Source organism: Rhyacophila brunnea, unplaced genomic scaffold (genome assembly GCF_057557595.1).
Source record: "Rhyacophila brunnea isolate RB1 unplaced genomic scaffold, BYU_Rbru_1.0 scaffold_6, whole genome shotgun sequence".
NCBI classification, from domain to species: domain Eukaryota; kingdom Metazoa; phylum Arthropoda; class Insecta; order Trichoptera; family Rhyacophilidae; genus Rhyacophila; species Rhyacophila brunnea.
The window spans coordinates 1491996-1514260 of NW_028233276.1; the positions used below are offsets into that span (position 1 = coordinate 1491996).

General features: G+C 34.5%; 1 protein-coding gene across 1 annotated transcript; it reads right to left on the reverse strand.

The window, feature by feature from the left end:
- Positions 1-605: 605 nt before the first annotated feature.
- Positions 606-18216, reverse strand: LOC147065080 (wee1-like protein kinase 2). The gene is made up of 11 exons (XM_085956273.1): positions 17748-18216; positions 15436-15543; positions 14926-15152; positions 14048-14187; positions 11364-11581; positions 10839-10988; positions 9910-10088; positions 2620-2745; positions 2343-2470; positions 1752-1918; positions 606-1650 (listed from the first exon to the last, which is right to left on the reverse strand). Exons 1-11 carry the CDS (start codon positions 18008-18010, stop codon positions 1392-1394), a joined length of 1965 nt encoding a protein of 654 aa, XP_085812399.1. The 5' UTR covers positions 18011-18216; the 3' UTR covers positions 606-1391.
- Positions 18217-22265: the final 4049 nt, after the last annotated feature.

Sequence of the window (22265 nt, forward strand, 5' to 3'; positions counted from 1 at the left end):
ATCTGCTCGGAAGTGGGTATATGTAGTATATTATTATAACTGTTTTAGTATTCCAAGTTCATAATGGTCAATCAATGAAAATAACTATATCGTTTAGTATTAAACATAATAAGGAGAACCCAAAGTTTGAGAAGAGTTTGTTGATCATTTCCATTCATTTGATGAAAATTGACGATAACAATTTATTTATGTATTGTGATTTTATACTACAACATGTAAGTATGATAAACAGGGTTCTCAAATGTAGTAAACGGAAAGCCGGAACACAAATGAAGCCCCTATCGATAGTGTCAAGTTCAATTTGAAGACCTCGGGCATCCAAACTAAAGGGAAATGGCATTGGACAAACTCTGATAGAGACAGTTACTGTGAGAGGCTGAGACCCACATAGGGTTGTAGCGCAAGGAAGATGAATGTAGGAGTAATTCTGCAGGTGTCTTTTTACCTGCACTATAAAACTGTTCAGAACAATCATACAATCACGATAATAAATTTAAGCGACTACCAATACTGCCTACTGTAAAATAATTGTGTTAGAAAATGGTAGTAAACTGTTTTTATTGTTTTATTTATATATATTTTTTTTTTGTTTTATACTTTTTTTTATATATATATAACTGATCCGTTAGTGATATTAACGACGCTGCATGATTATACTATATAATAGTTTTATCAAATTTATTAATATACCTTTATTTATAAAATTTATTGTTAATGTGTGGGATTTTATATACTATAATAAACATTTGGGATGGCTAGAAACCATTCATATATTGACGAGCATTGGATATTCAGATGACAGAAAAATCAAATGTAACAATTCTAATATTTATTCGGTTTTATAAAAGTCTAGATGGATTGATTTTGCATGTGGTTACTTAATTTTTTTTTTTAAATCTCTATTACTACTACATAAAGCCAACAGAAATGAGTTATAATAAATTAATGTCCTTTTACAGTGAACAAAATTATGGTATACTGATATGTAATCAATAATTTTCTGAAAAAAAATCCAATTACATCTTTAACTCATTGAATAATTAAATATTATTTTAACAATAAACAGGTGGTCGTCATAATTATATAACCGGGTGCAATGAAATTTTACAATAATGGAAGATAATTGTGTGGCAAAAGGAAAAGGGAGATAAGTCTATTTTATTTAATCACTACTTTTCAGGATTGCAAAATGAATATCGAGTTCAGGAGAACTTTTATGTATCATTGAAGTTTTACTAATTCAGCGACACCGATTCGACGCGTATCTTTTCTTCCATTACGACTGATTTAGCATATTTAAATCAAATGATCATTTTTCAGACTTGTCTCACTTTTCTTTCACCTAACCATCTAAATTTCTGAAAAATAAATCTCGATCGTCTGGTTGTTATTCAAAAGTGAACATTGCTATTGGACCTGGCGAACTTATGCGAGCGGGTCTGCCGCCTGTTGGCCATGGGCCGCTGACAGTCTCCGCCGGTCTGCTGTTGGTGTTTGGGCGAGGACCTCCCGAGGGCCGCGCCCATCATGCACGTCCCCTTGGGAGAGGAGCGGGTGTGCGGGCGGGACTTGGCTTTGAAGGTTCGCTTGTCCATGCACCCATGAAGGGGGTCTTTGTTATTGTTCATGTGGGCCACCGACCTCATGTACCTGGAATTGACAAAATCCATTAGCTCACTGTTGATTTCAACTCAATTGTAGTTGTATATTATTGAGATTAAATCTCGAGTCCGTTCCAACGAAATACTCACTTGGTAAGTTCCTGGAGCTGCCTGGAAAGGAGTTCTGTTTTAATTTTGGAGGCTTCCAACTCTCGCCTGAGCTCTGTTACGTTGGACCAGCCGCTGGGGCAGAGGAGAGGATCGCGGGCAATCTGGTCTGCCGACGGCCGCTTTTTCGGGTCAGGGTCTGTCATACGCTGCAATTATTCAACAAAATTACAGACCATGGTAACAATAATTAATTATTCAATGCTCATATATTTCTATAAGATCAATCAAAAATTGAATAAATCATGACACATTACATATTTTTATATTATCTTTTCTGAAAAACTGCATTGGTGTGTTTGTAATTGATGAATGTACTCTATATTTTCGCTTATTTCTTATTTTCTTAATGATAAGGCATTGATAGTCACTGATTTTTTTGTCTGATGTACGACATTTATCCGGATTGAATATTTTGATCGTTGAGTTTGACATTTCAACTCATGGATTATATCTGGTCTTTGTGTGTGGGAGTATATGCAACTTTGTTGGTGTTTTTGTCGACTCAATATCAATGCAGCCAAATATGTAAACAATGATTAAAATATTGCTGGCAAGTAAAAAAAGACATACTTTGATAAGATCGTTGAGCTCCCGACTGCATTGGGACAGGTCTTGGATGTTTCCGTTGCGGATCCTGTGCCATTCGGGACCGTTCTTTGGCAGAGGACCACCGCCTCCCGCCTCGTATATTGTTAATCCTACATAAAACAAACACGTGATTAGAAAAAGATTAAATGTTTCCCGCGAGTGCAATCATTACAATGTTTAAAATTTGAAAAATCTGCGGTCGTAACAAATAAATGTTAGTGTGATATCAGGAGAATACAAGTGAGAGTCAAAATGTTACCTAATGCAAATATATCAGCTCTGGTGAGGTTGCTGAAGTCTTCCTGCAGAACTTCGTTGGACAGATAACGGCAGTCGCCTTCTTCCAACTGGGGTGCTGATATGCAAGTCACATGGCCCAGGTCACCTGCAACAAATTTTTATCATTATAATATATCGTTCCTGTTTCGGCAAAAGGACAAATGGCATATTTAGTGAAACTTTTTCGTTGTTTCTTTCAAAATTTTTGTCAATGCTGAATGTGTAAAAAATTCTATAAAGCAAGATATAAGCAAGAGTAAAAGGTAAATAGACAAATGTGTATGTCATTCTGAGGCGCCGGCCAGACGGTAGCGACTTGCCTGCGTGGTATAAACTTTTACAGAGCTTTTCGGTTTGCGCGCGCTTCCGTTTTCTCATCCATATGCACGGGTTTCCCGATGCAAACCGGTTTGCGCAGGTAAGCTTGTCGTAAAGCATGAGCGTCTAGCCGGCGCTTAACAGAAGGATGAATGTGCCATATTTAAACTTCATAGATGTCCTGAGTACTATACATAGAACTCTCCTACTTGTGACTAGCGAGCAATTAGCAGTCATGTGCGGTTTTAATGACACTGATAGACATAGAATGAAATGAGTCGCACGATTTATTTCTTTTGGTGAGGGGAGTCAAGAATAATTTGATTCAAGTTACAGGGTTGTGACGTAATCGCGCGAATTAATAGTGATAGCAACAAATACGCATGCAGCAAATAAGTCATATTTAAGGTGATGTCTCTAGATAAAGTTGTTATCGAAAAATAGCTAGAAAAGTTTATTAATCGGTAAATATATATTCAAAAGTAATGAGAAAAATAAAATAAAAAATTAAAAAGTATCGTGGAGTTCTGTATTCCAAAAATATGTGTCAAATTTGGTACGTTTATGGTGGCAAGAATGAATTATGTAAGTTTTATTATCAAAATTACGATAAAAATGTACGAAAATCTATTACCTAGGGAAACACTAAACGGAAATTGGAATTTATTATATCCTTATATCTTTTTTTTCAAATTTAAAAAACATCGATTTAGAGGTTAGAAAGCATGTAATTAAAATCGAAAAATCTCGGTTTAAACGCAGAAAATTACAAAAAACGCTTAGCGTTTCTATTAAAAATATTATTTATTAATTTTTAGGCCAGTTATTTAAATTTAATCTTGTATTTTTGTATATTAACGAATCGATTGTAAATAAAATGAATATTTGACAAGACTTGATCGACATGTGCTGCTAACACGGAAATAAATCGAACCATTTTTGAAACAATACTTGCATAGATTAAAAAATACACACACACACACATACATTGAAAATAAAGGTTCGGCAGGTACGAAGACAAGCACTCTGTTAATTCTGCTGTCAATAATATTTTGTTTGCGATATTGGAGCATATGTCAATGGACTACATATATCAACCTCCACTTTATGAAATAGTGTTGTGTAATTATTTCAGATATTTATTACTGTTTTAACGTACCTACCTTTTATAAAGCGATTTTAAAATAAATATAGTTTCATAATAATATAAAGAAAGCATACGAGCGAAAATGCCTAAGATACTTCTGACACACATCAAATTTAATTTTTGTCAGTGACTGTACAATTTATCCCTATTTATGTTAAGTGTTTAAAATGTTATAAGTAAAAAAAATCGTCTATTCACGTGGTAGTCGCGAAAATTATGAACAATATACAATGTTAAAAATAATAAGAATTGTTAAAATTTCTAGTCACAATATTATTTAAAGACAAATTAACCCGATCAAAACAGCCTCGACAAACCTCCACTTCACTAACTTTTGTTCTATATGTTTATCCTGGATTCAGCGGCAAACACATTTTGAAAATAGCCGATATACTGGATTATTTGTAGTTTGGGTTAGTTTAGGTTAGATTAAGTTAGATTAGGTTAGGTTAGGTAATCCTAACAAATAATCTAGTATATCGGTTATTTTCAAAATGTGTTTGCCACTGTATCCAGGATAACCGACTTGTACCCTAACTTTAATTACATACATACTATTGTACTATATTTGGGCCATTGAACGTTCATTCCTGTCTACGGCCTTAAAATTATTATCTACGTGCCTATTATAACTGTCTGTCGTCCTATCAAAAAGTGGAGGTTGATAATTTAGTATGCTGAAAATAGTAAAGAATATACGCTATGCTAGGGCTACGCTAGCGTAAACAATTCAGTGAATGAACACATAAGAGATGAATTTGAATTCAAATAAATTAAATTAAAACAACGATTAAATTAACTAAGAAAATTATAACAATAGGTAGGTACAATAAATTGTGTATAACCGTAGTATTACTAATTTTATGCCGTGATGCTTTGCTTTGATAGTTGAACTTTTCATAATATTTGGATCACTATTTAGTTGCTCATTTATCTGCCACATCATAAAGCCGTAAATATTGTTTTTTTTACGAAGCAATCATAAACACAAAAAATTAAGATCTACTTTTCAATCATAGTAGATACCTAGGAATATGGTATAGGTGTTGATGATTTTTAATTATTTATTCGAGATCTTCAGGGAATTACAAAAGTCCACACCTAGAAACCACTGGGCCAAAAAGGTTTCTTTTTATATCTCCAAATCCATTTCACTTACAATAACATAGGTAAAATAAATATAACTATCTTTTATTTTATCTTGCATTTTCGTAAAAATCAACATTAAATTTTTTCAAAGAAATAACGTTCTGTCTTTTTCTTAGAATATTATGTAATCAGTGGTGCACTTACCTCAAATTCTAAATTTTTTTCTTATGTTTTACAATTTTTTTTAAATTTGTCACTTATTTTGTCCTTGGGTTTGCTTATCAAGATTTGTTCCCATGTTTATTTACGTTTTTTCTTGCTTCCAACTTCTTTTTTATTCAATTCGTTGCGTGTCTTACTTGATTTTTATCTCGGATATAGTTAGTTAGTTAATACAAACCTTCTACTCTCTGGAGGCCCATATGATCCCATTAGGATCGGACATGGTTGAAACGAAACGAATTGGGATGTCTATATATCGACTATGTCATAATTATTATAACTACAGTCGAACTCGGTTATTACAATCTCGGACATAGCGAGATCTCGGATGTAATGAGGAAACAATCGTTGACATTTGGTATATGATTTTCTCCTTACATTTTTTTCACTGTTATAACGAGAAACTTATCGGATATACCGAGCTAAAATACTGTTAATGTGTTGATCGTTTAAAAACATTTCGACCCTAAGCAATAAAATCCGATCGGACAAGATGCCGCCGGGGACGGATTACGTTTATGACACTAGTTAACACATTTTGAGCGGGAAGGGTATTTCTACCCGCGCGCCGTACCGGTGTTCGACGGCGGGACGGGTAGAAATACCTTTTACGCCGGCTCCACTTGAAGTGCGGGAAAGGTATTTATACCCGATTATTGCATACGAATATTTTATGTCAACGGCTTGAAAATGTTTCAAACTACACACACATCTACAAAAAAAAATAATTTACCGTCGATTCGTTTACTTACACACACACTCTTGCGCAGCCCATATGAGAGCTTGTGCGTAATAAGGAAATTTGTTTAGAGTCAATAAATCAGCGAACTATATTTCTGTAGACGATAAGAATGCTAAAACTATATGCGTCTTCTTTTTACACTTGTTTATTTTTTGATGGGTGAGCAGGAAGACAACATTTTGTGAAATATCGATGTATTCTTTAAACATGGTTTGTTCGCTGTACTGTGAATGCGATTATATATATATTTTTATGTGTGATAAATACTATGCCTCCTTTTCATACTATATATTAGCCTTTGTGAGCGAGTGAAAAGACGACAATTTGTGATCGACGGAATGCATTCTTCGCACTTGTTGTAAGTGATATTGTGCGGTGCGATAACGCTGGTATGCGAGCGGAGCAATAAATTATAACATGAGTGGAAACCAATGTTATTTAGATGTCTGTAATCTACTACGATCTATATTGAATATCAGTATTGAATTTTCAGTCTTGAAATACGGCGCTATAGAACGGGTGTGTTTTTACAAGTGAAATATATTTAAGTAATCGATATTTTATTTAATCTTTAAAAAATGGCTTCAGACAATTATGAAAGCGATGACGAAATATTTGCAGACAATTTGTCTGCCTATTTTGGTGAAGATTTGCCAAAATTAGGCAGCGACAGTGATAGCGACAGCGATAGTGAAGAGTTTCCTCGCACGAGAAGGGTACCAGTGATACCGTTACAAATCAGTGATTCTGAAGACAGTGAAGTGGAGGAAGAGGAAGTCATGGAATGGTCTGAAATAGACAACCCACCGCATATTGAACCATTTTTAGGTAACGTTGGTGTTTGCGTCGCACCAAACAATTCTGAAAATGTGATGGATATAGTTAGTTTATTTATTGGAGACGATTTACTTAGCATGATGGTAGAAGAAAGCAATCGATACCGCACACAAAATGAATCCCGAATCTAGAAAATTAAGAAATCTATCAGATGGAAGCCTGTAAATCTTGGTGAGATGAAAAAATTCCTCGGACTAATTTTGCTTATGGGACAAGTTCGAAAAGACACAAGAGATGATTATTGGTCTACTGATCCGAGTATAGAAATACCAATATATTCTAAAACAATGAGTCGTGATCGTTTTAGACAAATTTGGCAATCGTGGCACTTTTCAAATAACGATATCATTACGGATTCCAGCGATCGCCTCGAAAAGATTAGGCCAATTATGACATACCTAATACCGAGGTTTTCTTCGGTTTATAAGCCTCAAAGGGAACTTTCTTTAGATGAAGGTATTATACCCTGACGGGGAAGACTTGTATTTAAAGTCTATAACGCATCTAAGATAATAAAATACGGTATCCTAGTGCGCATGGTCAGTGAAGCCACTACGGGATACATCTGTAATCTGATCATTTACAGTGGCCAAGGAAGACCACTATTAGACACCATCCAATAGCTTCTTGGTCCGTATTTAAATTTGTGGCATCATGTCTATATGGATAATTATTATAATAGTGTAAAAACTAGTGAAGCACTTTTAGAAAATAAAATTAGGACGTGTGGAACAATGCGAATAAACCGAGGCTTCCCAGAATGTTTTAAACACGTCAATCTTAGTGCAGGACAGAGTATGTTCCGTCGGCGAAAGGATGTATTGTTACAACTCTGGAAATCAAAGAGAGATGTTCGAATGATTTCAACAATACATCCATCTACCATTTTAGAGAGTCACAACATCGATTGGAATACGAGACTACATATATGGAAACCGCTATGTGTTATAGAATACAATAAATATATGAAAGGGGTTGACCGTGCGGATCAGTATCTCTCTTACTACTCGATCATACGAAGAAAAAAAAAATGGACAAAGAGAGTTGTCATGTATTTGTTAAATTGTGCTTTTTTTAATTCTTTTAAAGTTTATAAAGTATTAAATCCGACCAAAAGGCTAACTTACAAACAGTTTTTGCGTAGTATAAGCAAATTTTGGATAGCCGACCATATCGTTGAAACCGACGCAATTTTGGAAGAAGCGGGGCCATCTACATCACGATTACCAAGAAGAGTGGGTAAAAGTGATCATCCTGGTAGGTTATCACTCGATATGAAGAAGCATCGAATGATAAAAATTGTTACAGATGGTAAAAAAAAATACCCACAAAGACAGTGTCGAGTGTGTTCGGTGCACAAAAAGAAAAGTTTAACTAGTTATATGTGTACATTTTGTGACGTCCCCCTACACAGGGGTGAGTGTTTTCATAAATATCATACTTTATCCAAATATTAGAATAATAATTTTTGTGCGGGAATTTTTTTATAGTGAATGGAATATTTTTTACGAAACCTTCCTGTAGATATGTGATTAGCACCATGTACTTATGTTATTTTAAACAATTTGTCAACACAGCACTGAGGAGCAATATATGGTGAGTGTGAATTCCAAATTTCATTAAAAAATAACTGATAGTTTGGAAGATAGAGCGATTTTTGTAAAATTCGATTTTATTTCAATTTCCGCTGGTTTTCGCCCACTGCGTGTACCTGTGCCTTTGTACTGAGGCCCGCGCAAAATGTGTTAAGTGTCTAATTGTTGTTTTCGCCGACAATAAAAATACCTATTCTCTGATATAACGAGTACCGCTTATAACGAGCAAATTCAGCCGGTCCAACCTTCCTCGTAATAACCAAGTACGACTGTATATTCCTTATTTTGTTTAATAATATTTCGAATGGCATTTGTTTTGCTATTCATTTAATTTCCTTTTTTTATTCCACCTCTAGAAATTCGATGTAATTGTCAATTGCTCAGGATTAAACTCAATCTTATAAACATTTGAACTTAAATGTTCATTTACTACTATAAATAAACTTTACTGTAGAAAAATATTTATATTAGTATTGACAACGTAAAAAAATCTGGTTCATTGACTGGACAGGTTACCCTTTATTGCCAGTGTAAAAAAACTACAGTAAACAAAATGAAAAAATCATAAACACTTTAAATCAAATCAAATAGACATGTCAGAATTGTAAATATTTTATGGGGTTAATATTAATTGTAAATATTTTATGGGGTAAATATTAATTGTAAATATTTTTACATAGGTAAGTAAATATATAATAAATGTAAATGCATTTTTATCAAGCTTATGATTTTTAATATGTGGCGACACTCAATATTTTATTTTAGATTTTATTGCCGTCTGGTTGCGATCGACCAAAGTTTTTAGTAATAATTTTTAGAAATTCATGGTAAGACGCCTTTAGATGGCGTTGAAGTCACATTTCATCGTAAAAAGAGAGAAAAATGCTTCACCTTAATAAAAAAAAATAATATTGACATGGAACAGCAATAAGCAAGTTTATTGCATAGTTCTTTATTAGGGCATGATATTCTTTTTTTTTAACATTCATAACAATAAATCGTTTTTAGCCAAATCGAAACATTGTTCAAGACCAGCTGTGTTTGTTAGAATCTACATTTCATACATAATTTTGCAAAAAAAAAAACAGCCAATTTTGAAAGCGCATCGATGCATATCACAATAATCGGATATGCATTTTTCAGTGACACTTTCAAAGCATCTTAGCAGTAATTGAAATGAATATATCAAATAAAGACACAACGTTTACACATTAAAAGTATGCTGACACTGAATCAAAATCCTAGCATAAATCAAATCAATCTTTAAATTGATTCATTCTTCAAAATTACAATAATTTTGAACGAGTTCAATAGTATTACCTATTTTATAGTTGACTCGTGAAGGGTTGGGCAGGGATTCATCGAAGCCATCATCGGCCGAGTCGTAGACGGCGGACGCATCCTCCACAGAACCCGTGGAGGAGCGAGTGTGCTCCGTTGACAGGAAAATGTTGCCCGGTTTTATGTCCATGTGCACCAGCAATTTCGAATGGATGTAACTGCAAAATTGATCACACAAACAAATTAACTTAATATGTTTTCTTCCGGTTCACGCTGTTTACAAGGTCGTTCTCTGATTGGTGCTACATACATATTAACTTAAAAATCAAAATCAGTTTTTCTTTTGGCAAGTTAACCCAGGAACACATAAAGTCACCTTCTGGGTGTAGTTGTAAAAAGGTACAATCTAGTTATGATTGAGAAAATGCTGACAATCATCATTGCTTTATTGAGTATATTTTGTTTTGACAACAAAACATATATATTAAAGTGTGTCACTCATTTAGTGCTGAGTGGTATGACTGCTACATATTCTAGCTTTATTATGAGAAGTTTTAAACTATTAGCGATGTTGAAAGACGCTAAATTAAACGCCATACGCCAGATGCAAATTTTTCAAGCGAGACGACGCCTATTGAAAAATGTTAGATCTGGAAAGAAAAATGCAAAGATGCAACTCTGGTGGTCAGCTACACTCCCTATTCTCCAAGCATCCCTTCTTTGCGGTACTGACAGGTGTACTACACCCAACCATGATACCATGACCAATTCGCCGCGAATGACTTCCTGGACTTCCTGCTATTAGTGATAATGTCTAATGGTCATGTGCAGACTGAATAATTTAAGTGACCAAGCCAACTCTTAGGATATAAACCATTTCTAAACGAGCATCATTTCATAAAATATATATTCAATTACGCCTTCTCAAAAATCTTTTCAAAGAACCAATGTGTAAAATGTATACTTACGATAGTCCTAAAGCGATGTGGGAAAGGAGTAGCAAAATCTGCTGCTCGGGAAGCGGACCCGTCTGCTCCAAGACGTCTTGCAGTGAGCCCCCGTCACAATACTCATTCTGAATTATCATGTGATTGTCTTCCGCCCACGCTGAATAGTACCTTAAGAAAAAAAAGATAACAAGATGTCATTCAAATGCTAGCTATAGTCAAAACTAGATTACATATTTTTTTAACTGTTTTTTTTGTTTTACGAGAAATGGATGTTAGCTACTTGCTCAAATTATTAGATCCATACTGTCCAAACACACATTGAAAATTAACATGTCATTTTTTTTCACCAGACGCAGAATTCGAGCCCGGCAGACATGACATTACAGGCCTACACATTATCCGATCGGCCATTGTGGGCATAATAACCAAACCAACCAATCTGGAATCGGAAGTGTTATAATACAATAAGCTCTATTATAGTAATTTAGCGTATTTATTTCATTGAAGCGAAAGTAAAAAAGTGTAAGATATTTTTCCACTGACCTAACAACATGCGGATGTTTCTCGAGTACAGCATGCGCGTAGACCTCATTCATGGCATTCTTCTCGTTGACGCTGCCTGCGACAGGCCGCAGGGACCTCTTCACGGCGTACGTGCACCCGTCCAAGCGGTGAATGCATTTGTGGACGGAGCCAAACGTTCCGCTGCCGATCAGTTCCAACTCTACAAATTCCTTGTGATAGCGGGGGATATTCGATTCCTGAAATGATATTATTCATTGTTAAAGGCCTCGACAAAATCCAAGCATAAGTGCAAGTGAGAATGAAGTCCGCATGCGTGTAGTCTCCACAATATGCGTTGGAAGTGGAGTGATGAGTAAGATGGAATGCATTTGTGTATAAGTTAGGTACACGGACATAAAGCCATTCAGTATATGTTTACCTTATAGAGTAAATTATATATATTGTAATATATATAATAAAGATAATAATAAAGAGAAATAATATATATATATATAAATATATAATAAAAAAATTAATTATATATATATAATAAAGTAAATTTATGTAGTGCAAGTGCTCGTTGCTTACACATTACTTTTAACCTAAAAATAAACTGCTAAACATTATTTAGACAATTTACAAACACGGTTGGCTGTCCTGTATCAAAGTTTACCAACGGGACTGTGAGAAACGAAAATGCTTTATAGGTTGTGTTGATATAGTAGATCCGTAAGTATGCTCTGCCTCAGAATCAATTATCTTGTGTTAACTTATTAGCTGAATTAAAATACTCAAAATGAATTAAGTTCAATAAATGTGCAAAAATCAAATCAAAATGATTTGATTTTTGCACATTTATTGCCTGTATCTGGATTATCTGAATAATTCCACTCAAATGGAAGACTACAAAACTTAAATCCATTAGAATCATTTTTTATATTTCTTTTATGATCACCACTTTCACAATATTATTATGATTACATATAGGAAACCCATGATTTAAAAAGGGTGCAATTTTAAAAAATAAGTATTCTGAAAGTAAAATTCATTATTTTTTCGATTTTTCGAATATATCATTATCAGTGTAGTATCTTCGTCTCCATTTAGAACAGATAGTTTTTGATAAATCAGTTCAAATAACACGCCAGCCAACAATCATTATTTATTTTAATCTCGATAACAGATGCAATTAAAAGTACTTGAGTGGTGGGTGACAAGCATCACAAATCACATCATATCCATTTTAAACTGGCGTGTCTTGTTTAACCGTTATTTTCTGTCATAGAAACTGAATAATGCTACTTTTCCAGAGAAGGGGTGAATCGAAATAATTAACCTTTCTAACGCGGCAACTGACTTTAGTCAGCCTATACGCGCAAGTCATCCGCGCGTCAGCTGACTAAAGTCATGTCGATTTTCGTTTGCCTAGTACTGCTTTCGGCCAGGCGCGAAAAATTCTAATATTGATTTAATTTATTCTGAAATCATCCTTCTCTTGACATCTGTCAATGGATAGCCTAAACTTTTGTTCTATCTAATTTAAATAAATATTTTTCGGGAGCGCGTCTTGGATTAAAAAAATATCAGTCATCGGGCCAATTCAAACTTGCCGCGTATATAGTGTCTTATCGCTTCTTAGTGCATGTGCGCCGAAGACATTTGACTGACGCGTTTGTAGCGATACGAATTTGCGATATAATATGTTATATTGTTTTTTAGTGATTGAAAAACTATTTGGTGTATAAACTGTTAAATAGAATATTCGAAAGTTACATTGATCAAACTAGTAGCTAGAGATAGAAGTGTTATTAAATTCATATATTCTGTTTAGTACAATCACAGGCAAAAAAACAGGTCTGGCTAATTTTCAGTTAAAAGTAATCAGGCAAATATTTGAAAAATATCAAGTTCCAGCCACATCCCGCGTACAGCAACCCGTCGACCATCCACTGTGCTTATCAGCTAGAGCGATGACAAAGCATATGCCGGACATAATTCCTCCCGCAAATAAACGGATAAATCCTTGCAGAGTTTGTCATCTTTGTGCGAATACAAAAAAAAAACCGAAAACCAAAAAATATTCCAGATACATGTGTTCCGAGTGTAACGTGCCATTATGCGTGTATCCGTGCTTTAGAGAATACCATGAAAAGGTGAACTGTTAAAATATGTAAGTGTTTCAAAAATACTAAAATGACCTACCTACATATCAGACGATGTTGAAATTTATATATTAATAACATTTGAAACTATGTGGATTATGTGTTCTGTTTAGTGAATAGTGTCTTGTCATGTTATCAAAATAAACCATTAATATTATCAAGTGGGGTGTAAAAAAGGATTTCTCATAATTTATTAAGTGGTCTGGGATTACGTTTGCATTAACTTGGAAGTTTTGAACATCATTCTGTCATCGACGCACTCGTCCGGAGCCGACACGTCAACAAAATGGCGACTGAAACGTAAGTCACACGCTTTTTGTATAACGCGGCTTGTTCGTCATTCTTAATCATAATCAGGGCACGAATGTTTATTTTTAAGATCGTTAAAAATATTACGACTATTCATAATCACCGTTGAACACTTAAAATATTTTTGATGACTGTATTTGTACATGTTTGACTGACATTTATTGTGATTTATCAACACTTGAAATCATGACGCGCTCTATTGTATTAAAGCGGTATTCTTGACGCTTTGAAAGGGTTAAAAAAGTAAAATACCTTTAATTTCTTGCATGGCTGCTCCAGAATATCTGAGTCAGCCGACATGTCAAGACTGTTGGATAGATTTATGGAGTTGTTGTTTGGAGACGAAACTGAAGTCTTTGACAATGAACGCTTCTTTTTATTCAGCAACATTCCTATCAAGAAGAAGGTTATTGTGTATTAATTAAATAGAATCATCAATTTCGATCAAAAGCATTCATACATTCTCATGTAAATATTAGATACTACATAATGAATCATTTTCCATTATTGAATTGCGACACTTACATTCAAATTATTCGGATGCTTTTTACATGTCCAAGTTTTCTAAAAGAGTGATTACATTTGGTGTCGTAGAAAGCATCTTTCATATTATAACTATACAGAGGATAAAGGTTACACTGTGATAGTTCAGCTAAGCTGCTAATGCTGTTGATGGTGTCCGTTTGCTGTCTCTATGTTTATAAATTTAATCTTCTACTTTTCTTCTATATTCCCATTACGTGGAGCACCTTCGGAAAAATATGTATTGTTCTATTTACACATTGCAAAAAATATCAGTTTCAGGATAGAACTGCATAGATAGACCACCGATCGATGACAATGTGTTTTCATCAGCTTGGTCCCCCAAGGAAGACGTAAATATTATTTGTGCAATGATATGCTCAGTGGTTGCGGCCCACTATACATCCGCGGGGAATTTAGGAGCCTGAGAGGTTTGCCATTGGGTCCTATACACAGATAAGAGTGCCTCACTCTATAAACCATTCACAGTGCCGAACTTTTGATTCCTCATTAGAGGCTTTTGAAAAAAATTATCATTATTAAAAAAGGAAATTCGGCAGGGTTATTATTAGTGATATCAATATATCAGTATTCATAGCATTATTTACCGTTAGGCGTAAAAGGATTGATGTTGGCTTCTGGATACAGATGCGGTCTGCGGCTGATGTCACACCCGTTAGCGGAGATGTTAACTACGTCGTTGCCATCGTGGTTCATGAATGCGCTGGACTCGTGGATGAAGATTGGCGGATGAAGGTAGTGGCTGGAGCCCGAATTGCCCTGCTGCTGAGGGGGATCTAAATGTTGTCTGTGGAGCGGGACATTTGGAGGGAATCTGGAAATAAAAGCAATCATTAATCATATGCACCTGTAGGCTTTACCTACTAGAGACAAGCATATTATACGCAATATGAACTATGACTATGAAAGCTCCGTCTGCATAAAAAAAACATGCTTCGTATCATCTTTAAACTAAACACTATTTAATTAATAAAGCTCCTCATCCTCAAAACTAATGGCCAACATCGGCTGCTCTAACTGCATACTTCCACTTTAATTTGCAGATTAAAAATAATCAAAAATACAGTACAAATCTTATTACAGGACTGTTTATTTACCTAGGTGCTAAAAATCTAGTCCTCGGCTGATGAGAATCATGGGGCGGTGATCCGGGAGTGGAACATGTTCCCATTAACGTTCGAGGGGTGCGAGGACTGTCGATCAACCTAAAACAAACATAATACCAATGAGGTAAATGAAGATACAAGTCTCTCTGAATCTGCTGTAGAATAAACGAAATAAAGTAAATGAAGTTTGTTGTTTGAAATTCAAATTCAATTACTTACATGAGTGAACATTACAAATTGACACCTTGGTAGATAACCGACCTACTCTACATAATATGGTTGTACACAAAAAATGGTTTAAGTTGAGCAACAGGTTTTAAAAATGTTCATCTACTTCTACTTTCTTAAAAGTAAAAAAAGTAAGTTACGTTGTACGCATATGGGCATCAACAGAATTGACGTTATTTTTACATTATATTTTTTACAAAGAATTCACCTAAACCACTTAGTCCCTGGCATTGAACCAAATATACATTGAATAAATGACATGCTGGTTTGCAATCCGCGGCTGTTCTACCAACAAGGGGAAATTACTTTCCATGTATCCACAATACACAAGGAAAGAAAGATGTGCAAAAACCATACATTGAAAATTTTGTGAGACATTTGTTGTTGTCTTCTGATTTTCATCTGTTTATTTGCAGTTTATAATACAAACTTTTAACTCCACACATTCATAAGTCAAATCGTAATGTCTCACTTTCAATAAACCTGGTTAATTAATGGACGAAAACAGTTTTTCACAATTATATGTTGGTCCAAATACGGCCAAATTGCAGTTGCCAATTTTTTCATTGAATCAGGTAATGATTTCAATTAATTTAAAAGTAAGTACATGCTCCAATTATCTTTTTATTTACAGACACAACATTGCTTGTAGAACCAAACTGACAAGGTGTCAAGGCCTGAACAAAAACGAAACATAAGTGCGAGTGAGGCACGCTCGTATCTCCGCATTATTCGTTAGAGTAAGATAGAATGTCTACGGCCGAATTAAATATTTTTTGTACACGTCGCCGGTAAATATTGATTTGAATGACTACATTCATTTAAAAACTGCGAGCACGTGTTGCTGAAATTTATTGTTTTTGTGTTAAATATACAGTTAGTGGTAATTATTTTCAGTTAGCTGTACTGAGAAGCAACATGATGGTATAATCTTTCATAGTTAAGATAATAATAATAAAATTGAGGTTCTACTGTGCGTTATACGCAAGAAACACATCTTCATTTTGCCGAACAATAGCCACTCTCTTTATAATATTACTCTGAGCAAGGAGTGCATTTGGACACCTGAATAGCATATTCAAAGGTGACCACCCGTTGTGTCTTAAGCGTAAAGTGTTCAACTGATGTGTTACCAGTGCTCAGGTATGCATGTAAAACATAAAAGCCTGTTGTGTGCATTTTGGGCATAGTGCCGAAAGACCAGTAAAGAAACCAATGGATAAGAAAGCAGATAAGAGTATGCAATGTGATAAGAGGTTGCCAAGCAGATGATATGGAAATGAGATAGACATGTCACTCAGTATCGCTCGGTAAAAAATAGTGTTGGAGTTATCACGTAATCCAGACGCTGATAAAATAGGTCAGTGTTTACGGATGTCACAAATTATGTTACAAATTGGTCCATATGTCAGTAAGTGACAATGATGTTATAGGTTCGCCATCCCAGCCCTAGACTGCCAGGCGGCGTTCCAAAGATCCATCATTAAAGAGCTAAGGATAAAAGACAGACTCTCAATCATCTGTCTGAATCGAGCCCGGAGATCCGATCCTGATTGGCAGCATAAATGATACTAGGAGAAGAGTACCTGAATGCTGACCTGATCAAGAATACTCGATCTTGTGGAATAGGGACATACCTATTTGTGTATAGAATAGGAACTGCTCATGAAAACCACTATCCTTAGTAATGAGACAACGACTAGAGTAAATAGGTTGCCAATGTCACACGGTAAATACATTGTTAGGTTGTAATGTCTCATAAGTATGTAGGTATATAAATCAATTTTAGTTGAATTCATAGTAGTAAACAAGCAGTATTAGAATATACTTTCTCACTCAAATTGTTGTTGTTTACATAATATATAGTTATTATGAGTGGTTATTTTATTAAATTTAGAATAGGTACGTATTTACCTACTTTAGTTTTGTATTTAGTATGGGTAGATAGATGACTAACTGGTTAAATATGGGCACATACACACAGCTGTAAAATGGTAGGTAATGTATGTACTAAAGATATTATGTGTTGAAGAAAAGATCATGTGTAAACAAATTCGATTAACGAAATATATTACCTTAGAGCTTTGACGCGTTTATAAGGTGGACTAAACCCTGTACTGTCCACCGGTGAGGTGCTGGCAGCTGCTGTCTCAGGATTGTCATTTATCGAGAAGTCCAGTCTCCTAGGTTGGACGACTGGTCTGACAGGACTTAAGAGGTCGTTAATGTTATGCAAAGAGTCCGACATATTGCAGCCGGAGCTTTCTAAATCCGTAGACGAACTCCACGAATTGTCCTGCTCGCACCCGTCAAAATTCAACTTTTGTGCACAACTCATTGTTAAAATACATAAAAACGATACTTCTTATACACTTCATCTACTAATCTCACTGTTTTATTCATAAATAACACTTATCAGACACTAAACACATCAACCGGATTGTATTTTAATATAAATAACAGTTAATTTACACAACAAAACAAAGTTTTAAAGTTAAAAAGTAGTTTTACAGATTACGCACTATTGAACTTCATAATACATACAAATTTTTATCCACTTGTATGACGTGACGTTTGCGTCCAGTTTAGATTTACAGCCAATCACAGCACACATATTATTTGAATTTTTAGCTCAAATACTGTGATTGGTTATTGTAAAACTACTAGAGTCATGATGTTCTTTTTCTTATGAACCGAATAACACAAATGCATTTTTATTTCAATAATGCCATCTAAAATAACGTAAAATAAATTTTAATGTTTTTTACATGAATTTAAATACAGCATCGAGTATATTTAGCTGAACTCAATATTAAAAAATCTACAGTATTCATCCTACACAAAATAACGGTCGAATTTGGTGTGGCATGCACACTGAGAAAAAATCTATAATGCTGCCAGTTTAAATAATAGTTTTTCCGTAAGTTATTGCCATGCAATTCAAAATACACTGAACTCAAAGAGACTAAAAAGAAGAGGAAAATTGAAGAGAGAGAGAGAGTCCAATCTCTTTGCTGACCCCTTTTTTACACGATTTTGAAATAACACGGTGCAAAGCTATTGAAAGCTGTTAAAACTCTGTCTGATTAAAACAGTGAAAATTTTTTGTTACCTTTGATTTTTCAAAGTATTTTAGTGTATAGGTACTTTTTTTACACGTTTTTTTATTAACACGGTATCGCGTGGAACGTATCTGCCGTGTAAATGGGGTGTTCGGTCAGCAGTGGCGCACCCAGGGGGTGTGGGGGGGGGGCAAGAGACATAGCGAGATCTCGGATGTAATGAGGAAACATTAACAATAATGTTAATGTGTCGATCGTGTAAAAACATTTCGATCCTAAGCAATAAAATCTGATCAGACAGGATGCCGCCGGAGACGGATTACGTTTATGACACTAGTTAAGTACCTACCTAATTGTTGTTTTCGCCGACAATAATGAAAAAGGATCCATGCATATGGTTGAAATATCCAAGGTTTGTGAAGTCCGTAGGTTCGTTACAATAAACAACTTCTTTTGTAGTTTATGAAGGCCATACTTGTTTCGGGGATTTTTACGATGGTTTTCAGATTTTTATTTTCGACTTTATTTTGTTATGTGACCGCTCATTTAACAATACCTATTCTCTGATATAATGAGTACCGCTTATAACGAGCAAATTCAGTCGGTCCCATCTTCCTCGTAATAACCAAGTTCAACTGTATATGAAAAATCCACAGTATCCACATCTTTATAGCATTGTCGTCTTAGTCTGCTAATGTGTCAGATCAAATATTGCAACATACAAATAAATTGCATATTGCATGTATTCTACCCACGTTACAAAAAGGTTGAATGTTGCAAATTCACATTCATTTCTTTGACTTGTCCCACTGACTGTCCAATTTAATATGAGGCTGTTGATTTCCAAGACGGTAGGTAAGGCTCCATTGGGTCTATTCTATACTTATCGAACACTACAGTGACAAATAGTATCAAACTTAGGGTAGGTTTGTATCAAAATATTAGCACTTATTGTAACAATTACACGAAGTTGGTTTTTATTGTTGCAATAAGTGCGATATTTCAACAGCAGCAACAATAAAAACCAACTTCGTGTAATTGTTACAATAAGTGCTAATATTTTGATACAAACCTACCCTAAGTTTGATAATATTTATCACTTTATCACTTTAGCGGTCGATAAGTATAGAATAGACCCACATTATACATACTACCATTTTTAAACAATCGCAAAAAACCATCAAGCCTATTTAGGACTGCAACTAGAATATTTTATTTTTGGAAAGTAAGTAATTACAAAATGGCAATAGCGAAATAAATGTCCTTAACCTCATTAAAATTAATAAAAAATAATATTTAAAGTTATTCGTAAAAGATTCGGAAAAGAATGCTGATGAATATAAAAATGACTTTGCAATCACCCTCTGGTCTTATTCTATTCTTAAGTAACAAACAGAGCCGGATTTGATATTTTATGAATATATGGAAAAATACTTACAAAATCAGAACCAAGAATAAAATATCAAAAAATAAAATATTAAGGTTACAATCTAAGGCAGTTTCCATTAGTAGGTATGTCAATGATTCATTAGTATGACACCTTAGTGGTGAATTTTAATAGACCTATTTCATATACAAAATTAACTGATACCATCGCCACAGATTTGTTTCCTGAATATCCATTTTTATCGAAATCATTTATGAAAACAATATATTTTTATCTAGGAATAGAGATATTTGACCACTGAATAATGAAATGTACAGTTGGCACACTTGTGTAGTAGTCAAAAGAGTTTTGTGCCTCAAATCCATTGACCACGGCATCTTTGATGGTTTTAAAATGCTTTGTGTACAAATTTGTGGCATGACTCCCTCCCTTAACAATTAGCGTGATGATATATTTTTATACAATTAAACCCTTCAACGCATCTATTCTATAGACAAGTCTGCTATTGAGAGTAGTTTATCATATTTATATATTGAGGTATTATAATAATTGTTACAATAAGTTAGCTGTCTAAACTGCCTATCTTGCTCTAAAAGTTAACACAGCTAAAAGAGATGCTGATAAAACATAGCATTTTTTGACAGTTAAGAGGGTTAATGACATGGCCACAAAATGCACGCCTTCAGCCGGCATTTCTTGCGATAAATTTGTGACGTCACAACTTTTCAGTCCGGTCGTAAATGTCGATTTTTGTATGAAATTACGCGGCCTACCTCTAAACAAAGCTATAATGATTATGTAGTGAGACAGTCTGAGTGACTTATAGCCACTCAGAGTGAACTATGGATGAGTTTCTTTCAGGAAGACCGAACGGTCTTGTAAGATAGATGTAAGCAATTAAAATGTCTAGAATTAAGGTTAAAAATAAATAATAAAATGTAAACGACTTATGTGATATCATTTGCTAAATGTTGTAAACAAATGCCCATTCATAATTAATCCAATTTTCCAATTCCAACTTTAGGTGACTACCTCCTCCCACTTAAGGCTGAGTTAGCTTAAGCGAAGGTTCTCAATCCGGCCTAAGGGCAGGACCGGTTGAGGGTATAGTGCCTTTGTGGTTATACCGGGACTGGGGTAACGTCATTAACTTATTGTAACAATTAACCGACTCCATACATAAATATCATAAACTACCCTCGATAGCAGCCTTGTGTACAGAATAGATGCATAGCAATTTTAATAAAACCATGTTCCTGTCAAAAATATCACATAGTTCTCATTACTGTCATAAATGGTATTTTAAGAGTCGTTTGGCCAAATAAAATTGTTTTTAAAATACTTAGGTATATTCACCACCAAGGCGACGGTATATAAAGCGTTTCAAATGAAGCGAGCAAAGGAAATTTAGCTACGTCATTCTACTAACACGATTTCCTTCTACACAGTCCCCATGTATAATTTTTTTTATTCATATCAATCATAGTATCAATCTGACTTTTCAATTATTGTGAATGAACAGCAGCAGTTTCAGATACATAGAGGCCAGAAGCTGACAGATGCGGAGGCCCGCTTGCAAAAATGTGACTAACATGACTGTAATGAACCAACGTTGAGTATTTAAATTACACCAATAGTCAAGTTACCAGTTTTATTTACACTTTGAATATAAAAATAAACGTATTTTTAACATTTCCGTACATTCTGACGAAGCAACCGTCACATCTGCATCATGAAAAACCGCCACTGGCCGTGAGGCACGTATTGACAGATTATTTTACAGTTTCAATAAACTTAGAAACAAAGTGGGTAATATAAAACCAAAGGAGAATAAAACAAAAATTTAAAAATCAACAGATTTTATTTTACAACAGATCTTACCGAATAATTTCATCAAATTAACACATACAATATCCAATTCGAGCCGTTACAGTTTACAATCCTCTTTTTCAAAACTGAAACATGTAGAGTTTGAGAAAAACAACTTGAAATGACAAATTTACACAGAGAGCAAAATATAATACTAATAAAATTAATACCATGTAACATTGTAACACACCCAATACCTTCTATATAAATATTTTAATATGAATGATAATGAAAATGAGTAAGACAATTATTAGCCAATATGGTTCAAGCAATAT

Bases quoted from the DNA above. Each gene is read 5' to 3' on its own strand.
- LOC147065080 (XM_085956273.1), bottom strand. From the start codon at position 18,010: ATGAGTTGTGCACAAAAGTTGAATTTTGACGGGTGCGAGCAGGACAAT. The intron at 15,544-17,747 runs GTAATATATTTC...TGTTTGTTTTAG, and splicing joins AAACGCGTCAAAGCTCTAAG to GTTGATCGACAGTCCTCGCA. The intron at 2,746-9,909 runs GTAATACTATTG...AATTTGTTGCAG, and splicing joins ACGAGTCAACTATAAAATAG to GTGACCTGGGCCATGTGACT.